At 43.3% G+C, this 15,858-nt stretch overlaps 1 protein-coding gene across 1 annotated transcript; it reads left to right on the forward strand.

Moving 5' to 3' along the window:
* Positions 1–3,238: 3,238 nt before the first annotated feature.
* PERP (p53 apoptosis effector related to PMP22) lies at positions 3,239–14,128 on the forward strand. Its single transcript, XM_062622808.1, has 3 exons — positions 3,239–3,586; positions 10,935–11,078; positions 11,697–14,128. The coding sequence occupies exons 1-3, from the start codon at positions 3,376–3,378 to the stop codon at positions 11,930–11,932; spliced, it is 591 nt and encodes a 196-aa protein (XP_062478792.1). The 5' UTR covers positions 3,239–3,375; the 3' UTR covers positions 11,933–14,128.
* The last annotated feature ends 1,730 nt before the right edge of the window (positions 14,129–15,858 follow it).

Raw genomic sequence — 15,858 nt, forward strand, 5'->3', positions numbered from 1 at the left:
GGTATTAAGTAGAATTAGGGCACTTGGGCATGGAGGAAAGTGAGCATAAGACGCTGCTGAAGAACAACACCCATGAATTATAAAATAATTTGATTTACAACAGGTACTTAGTCTCTGGACATTGTTTTTTCCCTAATGGTTTTAGCTGAGAGGTAATCAGGCCAGAAAAACATATTTAGGTAAAACAGAAAAAGAAAAGGTACCACAGCCCTGAGGGGATCCCCTGCCCTGCCTCATGGCTGCCCACTGAAGGACAGAGAGTGCTTTGGCACTGTGCTACCCATCATGTCATCCCCCTGGGATGCACTCTTGGGAACCAGCCTGTAGATTCCCACCATCCCATTTCAAAGGCATCTCTGGGAGAGCCCAGCCATGCTCATCTGGGCTGGAGCTGATCTCTGACCTTCATTCAGTGCCATTTGGTTTTCTGATAGCTGGGTGAATGATTGCCAGCAGTGGTAAATGATTTACTCCATGTAAAGCACCATCTACTAGGGGGACATATCCTTTGTTAAGTGCAGAGAAAAGATATTGCTATAGAGCCCCAGAGATTATGAAATTATCTGACTATTTACATAATAAATATTAAAGGTAAGGATAGCAGTGGTGAAAGACGCTCATGATCCCATTTTTCCATGGTAAAAGAAAAATTTTGGAAAAGCATCTAGACTTTCATTACTACAGAATACAAAGCTATGTTCATAGCTGAAGATAATGTACTTTTGACAGAACAGCCTGATCCAGAATGTCCAGATAGATTCAGGTGGTTTTGGTGTTTAGTAAAGTAAACTCTGGTTTATTTTGTTATATATGAGGGCATTTTTTTCCCCATGAACATAGCACTGCGTATTTTTAATGCGTGTATCATTGCAGCCCCACAAAGCTGACTCCTGCCATCTGGTCTCTGTGAAGATGTGGGCTACACAGCCTGGAGGTGAGAAAAACTACATATGCTGCTGGAGCTGCCTATTTTGCTGCAGGAGGCACTGGTTTGTAAGTTTGCTGGATTTCCTCTACTAAATCCAAGCAACATGGGGACTGAAGGAAGATAACTGTGTTGTAGGCTCTCTATCACACAGAATGAAATGTTTGGTATATTTTAACTTCAGCTAGATTTCCCAGTTGTTTAAAAGCCAGGTGTTTAAAAGGAAAGGGGAAGATGACTTTTCTCTCTTTACTGGGTCACTGAGAGCAGCAGGATATACCATGAGAGATGCTAATGCCAGATGTGGGCTTACAGGCTGCCTTTGGTGTTTCTCGTCATGTTCCTCAAGTCGATTGTAGTGTGCTACTGATGATTTGGTTGGATTTGAGATGGGCAAAGTTGTGGTAATGAAAGCTTCAAGAATAACACAAATGGAGATATGATTTAAATCAATATTGTAAGGAAACAGTGGCAAGAACTGAAGAGTGGAAGTGGAGTTATGAATAAATAGTATTTGTGTGTAAAAGTATATATGTGTATATGTGTATAAATAAACAATTAATTGATACCTTGTCACAATACAAGTTACTACGCAGGAATACGCAGGTCATTGACTTTTCCTGATAGGTGACTTAAAGCTAGATTAGATTTTAAAAAAGGCCCTTCATTATTTTGCCAGTAAAAGGCCTTGAGACAGTTAAATGGCAAGTAGTCCCTGCATAGTATTCAAAAATGGAAGTTCTTAAAAGCCTCAACTTTAAAATACCCCCTTTTTCTTTTCAGTTTTTAGGAAATGATACAAGAATGCCAAGCTATAGGTTTTCATTTGCACTCTTTGAAAAGCCACATGCTATGCAGCAAATATGCAAACAATATTTTAAAGATACTTTCTCATAGAAATTGTGTCATTATTATTGGAAGAATTAATACTTCTCATATCTCATTTTCCACTCATATTGCATGAACAAGTACGTGCAAGTACATATTTCCTAGACAAATATAACACCTCTAGATTTTTCTGGTGGGAACTTTGAGGAGGATGTTGAGAGGGCTGGTGGAACTCTACATAGTTTGGGGTAACCTGCCTGAGATTTTTGCAACTTGCCTACTGCGATACCATCTTATTGTCCTGATTTTAGCATCACAGTCCATTCTCTAGCATTTGCCAGCAATTCGTACTCAAGGAGCTTGACCATTCCTCCTCACAGGACACCACCACCACCCCCCCCCCCCCGTATCCTTTGAGGAATTAACATTGGGCACAGTTTAACATGTTTGACATGGCTGTGGCAAAATGCCATTTGATGCAGTCCAGTAAGTACTCATACGTCCCCATCCTCCATGAAACCCACTGAATCCCCCCTATCCACTGTTTTTTTTTAGCCTTTCAGACCTCAAAGATTTGCTCTTCTACTGGCCTTTTTGGTGAGGCTTTGAAGCTGCTCCAAGACTTGATCAAGTGCACATTTGTTACATGCCCAAAACACACAGCTCTCTAGTCCTGTGATAGGCACATGTCTCAGCTTATATGCTGAGAGTTTGCACTGAGCTGGGCAGTGGGGTGACATGATGAGATGCGCCTAGATCTTACTGTGAAGAAGTTTTTCTCCACAACCAAAATTTTGGGTGTTTATTCAAGCCATGTGATGGGGAAGCCTTCGTTTTGGTCATCTCAGGGGTGCATTTCAGACACGGAATGGGGAAAATCAAGGCGTATGGGTCCTGAGTGCCACTGCTGGACTGGGCCCAGTACAAGCTGGTTGGAAGCCAGGGCACAACTGCAATCAAATGATCGCTAGACAGCCATTAGGAATCACGCATCTGTTCAATGCTGAGCTTGATGCCAGGCAAGTGATGGCTTCCTTGGTAATAATGTCACATTCCCATCCTCATGTAACACCTTTCTTCCTTCTTGTCTGCATGAAAACTGCCCAAAAAACTGGGCAAGAAGTTGGCCATTTCAACTGCAAAGCAGCTTACTGCAAGCTTTCCATACCTGAAGCAGCTAACACTGTTAGTGTTATCAATGCTGGTCAACATTGATCTGTCTATCTAAGGAACAGCGAAGAGAAAGATGAGGTTCAAACACCCGGGCAGGGCTTTTGAAACTGCGAGAACCAAGGTTTGGTGGGAGCCACTAAAAGGCGAACTGCCAGCCAGAGCACGGTAGGGTGAGCGGCTGGACGCGGGGAGCTGGGACAGAGCCAGGAACGGGGCCGGGCCCGCTGGATCCCGCGCTCCCTCCCCTCCACCGCGCCAGCCACACCGGTCAGGGCCGCCGCCGCCAGGCTTAGTCAGAGGAATGTGGGTGGGACTCCCTCCGCCCCGCCGCCTTAAAAACCCGCTCGGATCGGCACGCACGCACCGTCCCGTCCCGTCCTGCCGCAGCGTCCCCGCACACCGTACCCGCGGCGCTCGGGCTCGCCGGGTGTCCCCGCCGGCCGGGCAGGATGGTGGCGTGCGGCCTCGCCTGCTGGAGGTGCCGATGGCTCCTGCCTCTGCTGCTGGGCCTCGCCATCATCATGGGCATCATCGCCCTGGCGGGCAGGGGCTGGCTGGAGTCCGAGTCCGAGCCCTACGTGCAGCAAGCGTCACTCTGGGAGAGTTGCACACGCGGCGAGGAGGACCTCAACTGGAGTTGCGAGTCCCTCATGGACTACGGTGAGCGATGGCTGGGAGGCAGGGGGTGCCTTGCCATGGATGGCCTCCCCACTGCTGTCGTGGAACTGCTCCTTTCTGGGTTGGAGTTGCCCTTGCAGAGTCAGTGCTAGTGCTGTTTTAGGGCTTAAACCAGCAAAGAAACACAGGTCTAGACCTTCAGAGCAATCTGGTTTGAGTCAGATGGTCCTTGAGGTCCCTTCCAACCTGTTAGTCAAATATTCAGTCTCTTCTATTGGTACAACCAAAGTAAGAGAACCAATTGGCCACAAGCCCCTTCCTCACCCTGCTTACTTTTGCCTACCTGCTGGCTGCAAGCCTCAGCAGCCTGGCCTGGCACTTAGCCATCTCTCCTCCTTGTGCTGGTGGCCTCACTGGTTGGATGGTGAGCATGGAAACGTTCGTGCAGGGTGTTGGTGGAGAACCACACCTGGATAATAGTAAAATTGTTTTGCCCCTGGCCCACAGGAGTGGGAGAGCACCTTAGTTTAACCCTGCCTTCTCAAGGGAATGTGGCTGTTAGGATGCCTCCTGACCTACAGCTTCAAATGGCCTGATGTGGATTTGCAGGCTGGAAAAAGATGCTGTTTCCTCTGTATACCTTTCTACTGAGCTGGGGCCTAAATCAGGGGATGCCTCTGTTTTAACTTACTGAACTTCTGTATCATGAACTTCTGTATGCTTCCGTACCTGGCACTGCCAGTGTACTTAGTGTACTTACTGCACACTCCCAGTTGCTGGTGTTTTGGGGGGTCTTTTTGTTATTTGCTAGAAGACGTGGGTCTGATTACATGTGCTTTTCCTTCAAACAAAGTATTTCTGGAGAAATAAGCAGACCCGCCTTAAGATCCCGGATGAGGGTACTTTGGGGACTGGGAAGCTGGAAGGGTGTGTTTCAGCTGGGAGAGCTGGGACTGCTTCCCTGTGCAGATCCCTTGCTGCCTCAGTGCTGCGGACTGACTTCCAGCAGCTTTTCATTGCAACACTCATTTGTGAGCTGAGTCCTGAATATATTGTAAGAGCAGTGGCTTTGATCCTCAGCCAGGTGATGACTGCAGATTATATTGTAGGTGGCAGAAATCTGGCTGGAGTGACATAAATGTCTGTCTCCCCCATTAGACACAGGAAAAGCTAGTGCAGAGCTGCCGAGATTTGCATTGCACAGGGAAGAAGTGCTCATACACTTCTGCTTTCTCCTGTAGTGACACAGCTGCTCATGTCATGTCCCTGAGTGCTGATGGGTGTGTTCTTTGCGTCAGCCCTAGGCGTTGTGGGGCAAAAGCAACTTTATGCTGTTTTTAATAGTTAACAAGCTGTTAGAGAAGAAGAGTATCCTTGACTTCAGTCATTTAAGCCTTGCCTTGTTTAACCCAAAACTCATTTAAATCCTTGGCTTATTTACACCAACTTCACTTTGCCTCTTCTCTAATTTTCATGACATCAATGCCACTGTCTGCTCAAATACTATTTACATCTCAACAGGATATGAGTTCAAGTTTGATTTATTTTGTTCCCTGTTTTATATGTTAATGCCATCAGGCTCAAAATAGGAGAGGGCATTTACAAAGGAAAAAATGCCTACCAGGCATTTACAGCACTGCTGCAGGAAAATAAAAGTTAATTAATTGAGATGAATAGCTTGTGTTTTGCTACTGTACGACTATGTACTGTAACTACTATGCACTATATGTCCTGCACCTCTCCCGATGAAATGAAAACTTCAGAGTGGATCCCCATTAATGGAAAGCTCCATTAGACAATTTCTTAATTGAGCTGCATACTAAGAAGTGGAAGAGAAGAAGCAGATGGGTAACTTATTTTAAAGGGGGGGGGGGGGCGGGAGGGAGGGAAGAGCAGGAGCAGACAAACATTTGCAAATAGAAGTGTCTTCTCAACTGCATTGTTTCTAAATACACACTTGCCGCATAAGAGGGAAGAAGTGGGGAAAAAAGAAGAGTAGGATGTCATTTGGTAGGGAGGTGGGAAAGGGATTTTGTTTGGAACTCCATACTGGTTTGTGTCTGGGAAGTGTCCTGTCTGGCAGCACTTGTGTATTATCAAAGTGTTGCAATGCAGAGCTGCTGTGCTGCACTAGAATAGGACTCAAGATGACTTAGTCTGGACCACTGCAGGATTAAACTGTTGACTGTGTGTTTAATATCGGTAAGCTGTCTGATCTGACAAGAATTGTTTGCAATGCGGTTACTTGGAGAGGGTAGTTGTCTTTATAATGATGAAGCTCTAAGTTTAGGAGCAGTACATGTGCATAGCTGTGTCCTCCCAGTGCTTCTGAATGGCTTGCTCCCATCAATTTAACTCTGAATTATCACTGTAAAAGATGGGTGTGTATGTGCAGTAAAGGTGATGCCAAAGAGATTAACTCTTGCTTGTATTCCTAAAAGACAGTTGGTATTTATTAAGCACACAGGAGCCAGAGTAAAAAAAAAAGGAAGCATTCATCTGGATCCTTAGTGCCAAAAAAAAAAAGGGGGGGGGTGTGGAACTTAGAAGTAGGAGCCCAGCTTTTTTGAATCATGTTTTATTGTGGCTGTGCCACTATACCTGTGTCCTTAGAAGCTTGGACTTTGATACCACAGTTTATTGGTGAATCTGAGTGAATGTCTTAACTTCTCCAAGGGGCCAGATAAGTAGAGAAGGATTGTTACATGTACTTACCTTTCCAGTGTGCCTCTTCAGGCATGCTTCTCTGATTTACGGTGCCAGGATAGTGTCAGCCAAATGCAGGCATTTGGAGAAGGATAATGGCAAAGGTGTAGCAGTTGGTGTCCCTGGCTACAGCCAGGAGACATTTATTGCATCTCCCCAGTAAAAGATCTCCGCAACAGGCGAGGCCGGTGTCCCTTGCCAGAGGGCTTTTCTGGCCCCTGGGCATGCACACTTCTGCTGCTAGTAATCTGGAGATGTTAAAAGCTGGAAATATATAGGACTGTGCCTTTCCTGAGCTCCCAGCAGAGCCAAGAGGCTGAAGCCAGGTTTGTACCAGTGGGTTTTATTCAATAGTTTGATAGTAAGCAATTGCTTTTCCTGCACTTCTAAATCCAAAACAGAACTGTGATTCCCAGTGCTAATTCCCAGCCAGCCCTCCCAGTGAACGTTTGATTCTGGGCTGTCCTGTGCTTGCAGTGGGTATGCACATACCTTTCCTTCACCAGTCGTGCTACCATGGAAATTTGCACATTCTGTGAGCAAGAAAAATAGTGACAGAGCTCTCTTGCTTGCAGTTTGCTATTCTTTTGTTCCATCAGCAAAAGCAGGTATATTGGGGCATTCTATGGAATGGACTGACAAGGCCAAACAAGAATTGCTACTGTCATTTATATACAGGAAAGTATTATAACTACAGTGTAAAAACATGCCTCATCTATGCATATCATGGTAAAAACATCTACCCCAAGATTCCAGTTATTCACAAGCTAACAAACTAGTTTCTGCTTTTGTAAGTAGGTGAACAAAGGTGAGAGAGGCTTGTTGCTTCAAATTCTATAGCAGTTCATCTTCCTGATGGACTATTTTCCCAGCCCCTTTATTAATTTCTGAAGTGAAGTCTAGACTTAAATATCCTACCCTGTAGAGCTTCCATCTCCTTCCTGGTTAAGGCTGAGGCTGAATAAAATCAAGAAATACACCTTATGCTATGGTTCTGTTGCTTGCTGTTTTTTAATTTCATCATATTAGTGGTATTCATCATTAAATAATCCTGACCCCTCCTAGTTATTTGCACAATAATATTTGCAGCTTAGTTCCTTTCCACAGTCATCATTAATCAAGCTATGTAATAAAAGTCTTAATCCTTCCTAATAATTATAGACCTTCAGCCCCTGAACAGTTTTCTAATGTTCTTTCAACACCGCCTAATTGATAAATACCTTTCTGTTGATTAGACACAAAGTACTTGACTCTCGTTTGAGGCAAAGTTGAGCTAGGGAACACTAATACCTACAACTATTCTGGTTTTCTGTTCTCCTATTTATGCAGCCCCAAATCATTGTGGTGGTGTGTGATTTCATAAACAGACATCGTATTTGTGCCTATTTTGAGTAAGAAATACTCTCCCTGCTAAATGAAGGGACCTGAGAATCTTCTATGGAAAAACTTTAAATTCTGGCTAAATGTCTCATGATTACAAGGTCCTTCTGAGCACAAACCACCTAGAAACTGGAGCTGATACCTCTTTGAGTGTGAGCAGGTCACTCCAGTTCCGAGGGCAGCAGTGATAATGTAAATCTGCAGCTCTCCCCTCCCAGCAGCTTGGAGCTGTAGGTGGAGGATCTTGCAGGAGACAGAAGAGCTGTATGCCTGCAGGGGGCTTGATCAGCTCTCGGGAGTCTCTGGGAAGGAAAGGAGCTGGGAAAGCCAGCCTTGATAGGTACGGGGATCCTGCACAGAGAAACAGCGATTTCAGTTGGAGCCCTGCAGCAGCCCCTCTGCTGAAAGCTCTCCCTGTTAATGGGAGTAGCAATGGCTTGTGTGGGAAAGGAGAGTGGCTGGGCTGCACCCTGTGCTCGGTAAGGGTGCAACCTCCCACCTGAACCTCCCACCTGAACCTCTCCCATCAGTCACTTATTAAAAGACTTACAATTGTTTTTTTTTTTTTCAGATTTTTTTTTCATATAGTCGTTGTATTTTCTTGTATTTTCTCTTATTTCCCTTATACTGTGCAAATATACACAAGTCCAAAGCTTTTTGCTGCTCCTCCTGTGACTCCTACCAGGGCTCTTGTGGCTGTTTGATGGCAGTTGTCTAGTCCAGACCAGAGTAGACCTATCCAGTGCTGTGGCCAGCACCTATGAATCAGTCTTGTCATTATCAATCCACTGATAACTGCTGCTGGAGAAGATAATCCAGCAGGAGAAAGAGGGGAAGATACAGGGTCACCAGCACTGAGCTCTGTCACATGTGAGCACAGAACCCATTGAATTTCATAATGGTGGTGCCTCATACAGTCCTGTTTTTGAAGACTTGAAGCAAAGCTGGGCTTGATATTAACTTCCTGACAAGATCTCCTACAGTTGTGTGTTGTCACTTTCATATTGCCAGAGACAAGAAAATAAATCACTGTGAGTGGAGCCAGGGGTGACCTGTATCCAAAAGCTTGTTATGCTTGTAAGGTAAGTACAGAGGATATGGAAATAGCAGAGAGCACTGGGGGCTTTCTGGCTTATCTCCTCCAGTCATTTTTGTGTTGCACCAACCTCAAGGTGTCTAACCTGCAGGGGTATTTGAATTTGCAACCTAAATTTTATCAGGCAGATGCTATGCTTGGCTTCCTGTACTGTGCCAGCATATGTAATGCTTTTGAAAGGGAATGTGCTTTGATAACTAGGTGTTCCTTCTCGTGGTTGTGCTTTTTTAATAGGGCAAATATCAATAAATAGCATTCCTAGGTCATTTAATCTGAATCAGTTTTCCTGGGCTGGCTGTGTGTAATGATTAACTATCCCTTTGTATTAGTTATCTCTAAATCCTATTGTGGAGACAATACCCAGTACCTGTGCTAAGTATGTCAGAATATTTTGTATTAAAAGATTTTATCAGACCGCTGACGCAGCTTTAATCTCCAGACGTTCATCAGGTGTCCTCCCTTCCTCCTCACCCCGCAGCACTGTTAGGGAAGAGTTATGAAACATCCACAGCTACCTGAAGGAGAAGGAATTAGAAAAGGTTTTGCTGTCTTGAATAGTGTCAAGAAGTGACAGGGTAAAGAAAAGCCTTTTCCTTACCCTTTCTATGCCAGCATGACTGTCTTCAGGTGGTAGGGATGAGATGTGGCTGATGGATGGCTACTGTATTTCACTTTGCTGTGGGAGTAGGGGGAAAGAAACTGGTTGAGACTGATCTCATGAAAATGGCTGTAAAACAGTGCTTTGCTTTCAGAGAGTAAATTGATATATGTAGTAGAGGTGTCTGAAATAGTTTTACAGCGTTCTCTGTCTCAAATTACTGTTTTCCCCATTTATGGAACTAGTATGTGAGTTAAGGTGGAGGATTTTAACTCTTTAGGAAAAAGTTCTCCGTTTCACTGTCTTTTTCCTTAGTTTTTGCACAGAGGGACCAGAGGCCTACATTGAAAGCAGGGTGTCTACAGAGTTTCTTCAGCTGTGTGGGAACAGAGCTCTGATGAAAGAGACTTGTTTTTGTTTTTTTTTTATGTCCTGACCTAAATCTTGCTGCTTTCTTTATTCCTACATTAGAGGGAGCTCGGAAGCTGACCCTACCCCTGTCTGAATGTGTGAAAGTAGAAACCCACATTATGCAGATGTAGAAGTGAGCTGTGATGACAGCTGACTGGAAAACAAAGCACTAGCCCAATGGTTCAGTCCATGTGGGCAGGTATCCTGCCTCCGGGGCAGGAACACGTCTGTTTGTGTTGGGCTCATCTGAACTCCTGCTTGGTTTCTAAAGAGCACAGGGTCTGCCCATAATGAGTGCCTTTCCACAAGCCTGTGGCAGTATGGAAAGGGAAATACTGGCTGTTGTCTTACCTTTGCTGCCCTGGCCTGTAGTGGGTGAGTTGTGGTTTCTGGTGCTGCTCTCCTGAGTAAGGCCACTTGCTTCGTGCTTGAGCCTCTTCCAGTCTGCAGTTGCTTGATCCTAAGGATCTGTACTACCCGGTTGCTTCAAATGTCAAAGTAACAATTCAAAGAGGACTCTTCCACTTCACCTCAGTTTCTGCTGTTTCTCCTCCACCTACTACATTTTAGCTGTTCCTATTTTCTTTTCCAGCTGTGAATAGATATTTAGCTTCAAGAGCTTTCTCTTTGTCATCTCTCACCTCAGCTATTACAAATCTATTTCTTTTTGGTCATGCCAATTTTGCTCCATGTGCATTATTCTTGTCAAAAACAAACAGGCAAGAATCTGTATGCTGACAGCACTATTTTTTCCCAGCATTATCTCCTGTGGTGGTACACTCTTGCCTGCTTTCATACTTCCCCAGGCATGGAAGTGGTTTTGTAAACTTGCATGTTGAACAGGAACAATAATGATAAGAGTACATTCTGAGTGGTTGTGTCCTATCTGCTCAGGTGTCTTTGGGTCTCTTACAGATACAGAGTTTGGAGGTGTTATTTCTAGTATCATGCTGCACTTCATCCCTCTTTTTAGCAGGACAGGTTAGTATGCGGGGAGTTCTGTGGCTGCTCCACCAACAATAGTGCCTTTCTCCTTTGCAGCTGTGCACTTTGGAGGCATCCAGTGTTGCTTTGACATAGGACAAGCTTCTTACATTAAAGGGTTTCAACAAAAAATCATTAAAGGAAACCAAAGCCCTGCAGTGATCTGCAGTTCAGTGCAGTGCTGTGTGTAACATATTTCTTATTTTCTCTTCAAGGATGGGGGAGAGCAGCAGCTGCCACCTACCTTGTGGGCTTTGTGATCCTGGTCATTTGTTTTGCCCTTGCAGTCATCGCGTTCTCAATTGAGATACTTCGCTTCAACTTCGTTCGAGGAATTGGAGGCTTGCTCTTCGTTGTTGGTAAGGCTGGGCACAAAGACAAGGTTATTTTAGATGTAAAACAAGCTTAAGAGGAAAACATGGTAGGTAGAGATTCCCTTATGAAGTAAGCTGCCTTTTCTGGTTTTTGATTCATTTTTATGGGGAACAAAGGAATGTTGATTTATGCTCTGAGAGGATAATGGTTAGAGAAGCTCCAGTGGCTTTTGGCAGTTAGCACTTTCTCAAAAGCAGTGTATGGAGGCAACCAACACCTCTGGCCCTGCATATCACATGGCAGCTGAGAGTCCTGGGCACTTTCCACCTTCCCAAGGGGGGGAAGAGCGATGTGGCTATGGTACAAGTGGGTGGTAACTGGCTCTGCAGGGATCATGGTTGCTGAGCTGTAGAACAGGGCTAGTCACAGCATGCAGGTATGTGCCTTAGCAACCTAGCAACATCACCTGCAGTCAGATAGGGGTGGGGATCTGCCTTGGCCAGAAGTCGTTTACCTCTAAGAATGCAGATCTGACTGTATGACTGAAGCTAATCTTTACATATCTTAGAAAGATATGCAGTTATCTCCAGGTATCTTTTTTAGTGGGAAATGTAATACATTCTGTGTTATTTACTCCTGCTTTTCTTTATTTCTCTCTCCAGCTGCATTCCAGATCATAGGCTTGGTCATCTACCCAGTAAAATTCACTGAAGAAATTCCACTGATAGGAGATAACATGTTCAGCTGGGCCTATGGCTTCGGTTGGGCCAGCACTGTTGTTGTAATAGGTTGTGCTTTCTTTTTCTGCTGTCTCCCCAACTGGGAAGATGAAGTCCTGGGAAACATCAAGCCTACCTATTACTACTCCTCCCCAGAGAGAGCACCATACTTAAATTGAAAGATTAAGTCCAAGTACAATTGACTATCGAAATAACAGAGGAGTGCCCCTGCTGTAAATTTGGTGTGAATATAGGAGACTGAAAAAAATCTACCTTATTTCTCCAGAGTATTTCTTACTAGACCCGGTAATAAATTAGTAAAAACATTGTCATCATTAAGCAAACATTAAGCAAATAGCTTTTACCTAAAGTGTTATTTACATATTCTCATGTCAATTTTATTTGGTTTACTTGCTCTTTCCTCTCCCAACTAATGAGTCATCCTTATTTTATTCAAACACTTACTTATGAATAAAGATACAGTGTAGAAAGGAAGAGGAGGGATTTTAAACAACACAGAGGGACTTGTAGGTTATTTTGTTTTCACCTCTGACAAAATTGCCTTAAATGGAACTAGAAAAAAAAAACCTTCCAAAAAATTCTTTTTCTACCAAAATCAGTCCCAAGGAAGGAGCTTCCCTGAGACTATCACAGTCACTGACTGTCTAAGAATCTCTTCTTATTGCGGTTACTGGACTATTGTTGACTATTAACCATTTGAATTAAGGGGAAAATAAAAATTTATTTTCCACCCATTGGTGCTGTTGGATGAAGATCTCTAAAGCATAGAGCTGGTGTGTGTATAACAGTGGCTAATGTAATGCTGGTATGTTTGTGGCTGCTGCAGGACTTGTGACGGAGCTACATACAATTTTAATTTACATTGTCACAGAGAGTCAAACTTTTGGATGTTGTACCACATCATATTTTTACATGATTTTTGAGGGATGCTGGTTTAGAAAATACAAATACCTTTGAGTAGTACATACACTATCCTTTGTCTACTTTTAAACTGCAGTGTTTTTAATTATCAGCTGTGCTTTGGAGGAAAATCTTGGCATAGGTGCTGAAAACTTCCAAAAGTTTCTGAAGCACACTGTAGGTACTCCAGAGCTTTGTAAACTTGAGACTGCTTTGTGAGTCACTAGGGATAACAGGTAAATACAGAAAAGCAGTTCTGTGAGCAATTTGTGTATGCAAACTTCATACAGACACCCGTCTCGGAAAGTAATTGGGCTGGCTCCTAGCTTGTGTTTCTGGAGACAGTGATTCTGGAGACTTCTCTGTATTGGTCATGGATCTGCAGCAGCTTACATCAGGTTTAATTATGGTCTATCTTTGCTGAGAGCTTTCTACATCTTGGGAAGAAGAATGAAGAGACTCATTTGTGGAGCTCCTCTTGCAGCTATGGGGGAAGTAGCTCTAGTAGAGACAGATTCCGAGGGGGGTACAGATAGAGTGGAAGGCAAATGCTCTGTGTTACTCTGTAACGAGCAGCTGGGGAATTGCTTCCTACTATTGTGACTCAAGCACTTAGGAGAGGGTGTGTGGGTATATGTATTCATGCACATGTACAAAATCAAACTTACAAAGCATTAACCAGCATACTGTAAAGCTACAGCCATTTAGAACTAAGCATTTTCAATGCCCAGTATTTGTTGTGTATATACAGCTTTCCATTTTATAATACCTATTTTAATTTGGTAATTCTATATATATTTCGTATGATTCTGTTATGGAAAAGCCATGTGACTTCTGAAGGTCCCTTCCAGGCCTGTATTTTATAACTGTACAGAGCATAAATGTCTGCAGACTTCAGAACTGTGTTACAAGCTAAGTCATTGCATGTATAATCAACTGTATTTATGATTCTTGGTGAAGAAGAGAATCCTGTGATTAATGTGTCCCTCCCCCCTTTTCTGTACAGTACTGGCTGGTGGGGAATACTGTGTTGACTTACCTGTATCATGAGTAATGATAGTACCTACTTGCCTATTTCCTAGTGAATTCAAAACACAGCAGAGAATCCCAAGTATGGAAAATCCTTGCACAGCTAAAGCTGAGAAGGAGAAAATACATAATAAAATGGACACCCTTCCTAATGAGAGGGAGGATAGGTAATAAGGTTTAACATAAGATGTCTTTTTTTTATGTTTTTTTTTGTAAGCATTGTCATAACTTGTCAAAAAAGCACAAATGTAAAATAAACTTGGCTCTGAATACACTGGGAGGGGTAGAAGCATAACCAGCATGTTACATGTTTAAGATATTTGTGACAAAGCTATTGCATATAGTCATTAATTACTCTCAAGTAATACTCATGTATGTGGCAGTCCTTTCAAATATGGTGGCGTAATTAAAACTGGTTTAACTGATGGTTGTAGAAACCTTGTGCTGTTTGTGCTTCATAGATTCATTTCATAAGCTCAAGCAAATAACCATTCTTTCCTCCTCTTAACATGAGTGTCAGTATTTATGAAGTGTCAGATTAACAAAATGAAGTTACAGACCTCATGTCCAGGAGGCAACAACTTCATTTTCCAGCCAAATAGGCTTGAGTATGCATTGTAAAACACGTCTGTGCACTTCCACTGGAAGTGCTAGGCAGAAAAGAACTCTTTATGAAGTCAAAATCTTTCTAATGCATCACAAATTGAGGGGGAACTCTAAACATTTTGAGTGTGCAACAGCCTACAGGAGGTCTCAGATGTGGGAAGCATGTTCTTTGTTTATCAAAACTGTGCAAGCACCTTTCCTATGCTGTTCCAGAACTTTAAATAGTGAGGAAAAAAAAGAGTACTTGTTTGCTATTTTCAGTGGAAGGCTGCAGTTCTCCTGTGATGAGAAACCTTCCCATTCTAATTCTTGGATCATACATGGCCTGCAGATAACCTTATGCTAGTGTCATTCTGTATCCTGAACAACTCTTTCTCCCTGTGCTTTTACAGAAAGCAAATCTCCTGTTAGCCATCGCTGTCTTAAAGGAGCCTGCAGCTTGTGATTTCCAGAAAGAGGTTCACGATTCTGTTTTTTTTTAGCTGTACTATTCCTTAAATGTCTTAGTTTTAAAACACACCACCCTGGATGCTGGCAGCTTGCATGGGTTTCTTTTGGTTTTGTGTGTGTGTCCTCTCCCCACCCTGCGCTTCATTACTCTTTAATACAATTAGGGGTAATATTTTTGTTCCTTTTAGATTTTCCTAGATAATTTCCTAGAAGATAATGGGGGGGTTTCTATAATGACCATTTTTTTCGCCATGAAGAACATTTGTATTCTTATTTACCTTCCAGTCCGTATGCAGCAGCAGCCTAAATCTGTGCTCACTAAAATTCTCTGAACAACTCCAGCGAGCTTCAGGCTGCAGGGTAGCTCCTTCTAATCCAACCCCGGAGAAGAGGGAGCAGTTTAGAAGATTCCAAGCACACTTGGATCTTGACTCGGGGGGGGGGGGGGGGTTGAGCAATGAAAAATGTGCATGGTTAGATGCTAGGGAAGGCTAATTCCAGCTAACCTCAATGGGATGATTAATGCTTCAGTCTCATGGATATGGGAAACAGCTGCCACACCCCATTGGGATTTTGTATTTTTAGTTGATGTAGCAAGTGACTCATTCTTTTAGGCAATTCCTTAACAAGGTAAAATTCTCCAGAAGTATTCACCTGCTGTTAACATCCTGCATCTAAGGACTTTGGACCTGGAATACATACATAAATCAAGACAGCGTAGTAAATCATTCAAGGTTGTGGGTTTTTTTTCTGGGGAGAGGGTTGTTATGGTGATAAGCACTATAGAAACAAAACCACCCACAAGCTGAAAGGTTACACACACACGAAAAAAAGAAAGAGTTGCTGAGATAATTGAGCACTTATGAATTAATGATGAGCCATATATCAGTGGAAACTGAATGCTTTAGGAGACACACGGCAGTGAAGGGAGCTGAGGTACTGGTTTCACAGTGAAGAGCAGTGGAGCTTACTGGCAATATGGACAGCATCCTGAAAAAAAGGGTGTTTCAGTGCCAGCTGGTGAAGCAGCACAGTGAACGTGGGAGATGATACTCACAATTTCATTATACAGTGAAGTATAATCAAATCTGGAGGATAA

This window comes from Pezoporus occidentalis, unplaced genomic scaffold (assembly GCF_034315485.1).
Source record: "Pezoporus occidentalis ecotype Australia unplaced genomic scaffold, CSIRO_AGI_Poc_V1 ctg248, whole genome shotgun sequence".
NCBI classification, from domain to species: Eukaryota; Metazoa; Chordata; class Aves; order Psittaciformes; family Psittacidae; genus Pezoporus; species Pezoporus occidentalis.

Bases quoted from the DNA above. Each gene is read 5' to 3' on its own strand.
- PERP (XM_062622808.1), top strand. From the start codon at position 3,376: ATGGTGGCGTGCGGCCTCGCCTGCTGGAGGTGCCGATGGCTCCTGCCT. The intron at 3,587-10,934 runs GTGAGCGATGGC...TTTCTCTTCAAG, and splicing joins CGAGTCCCTCATGGACTACG to GATGGGGGAGAGCAGCAGCT. The intron at 11,079-11,696 runs GTAAGGCTGGGC...TTCTCTCTCCAG, and splicing joins AGGCTTGCTCTTCGTTGTTG to CTGCATTCCAGATCATAGGC.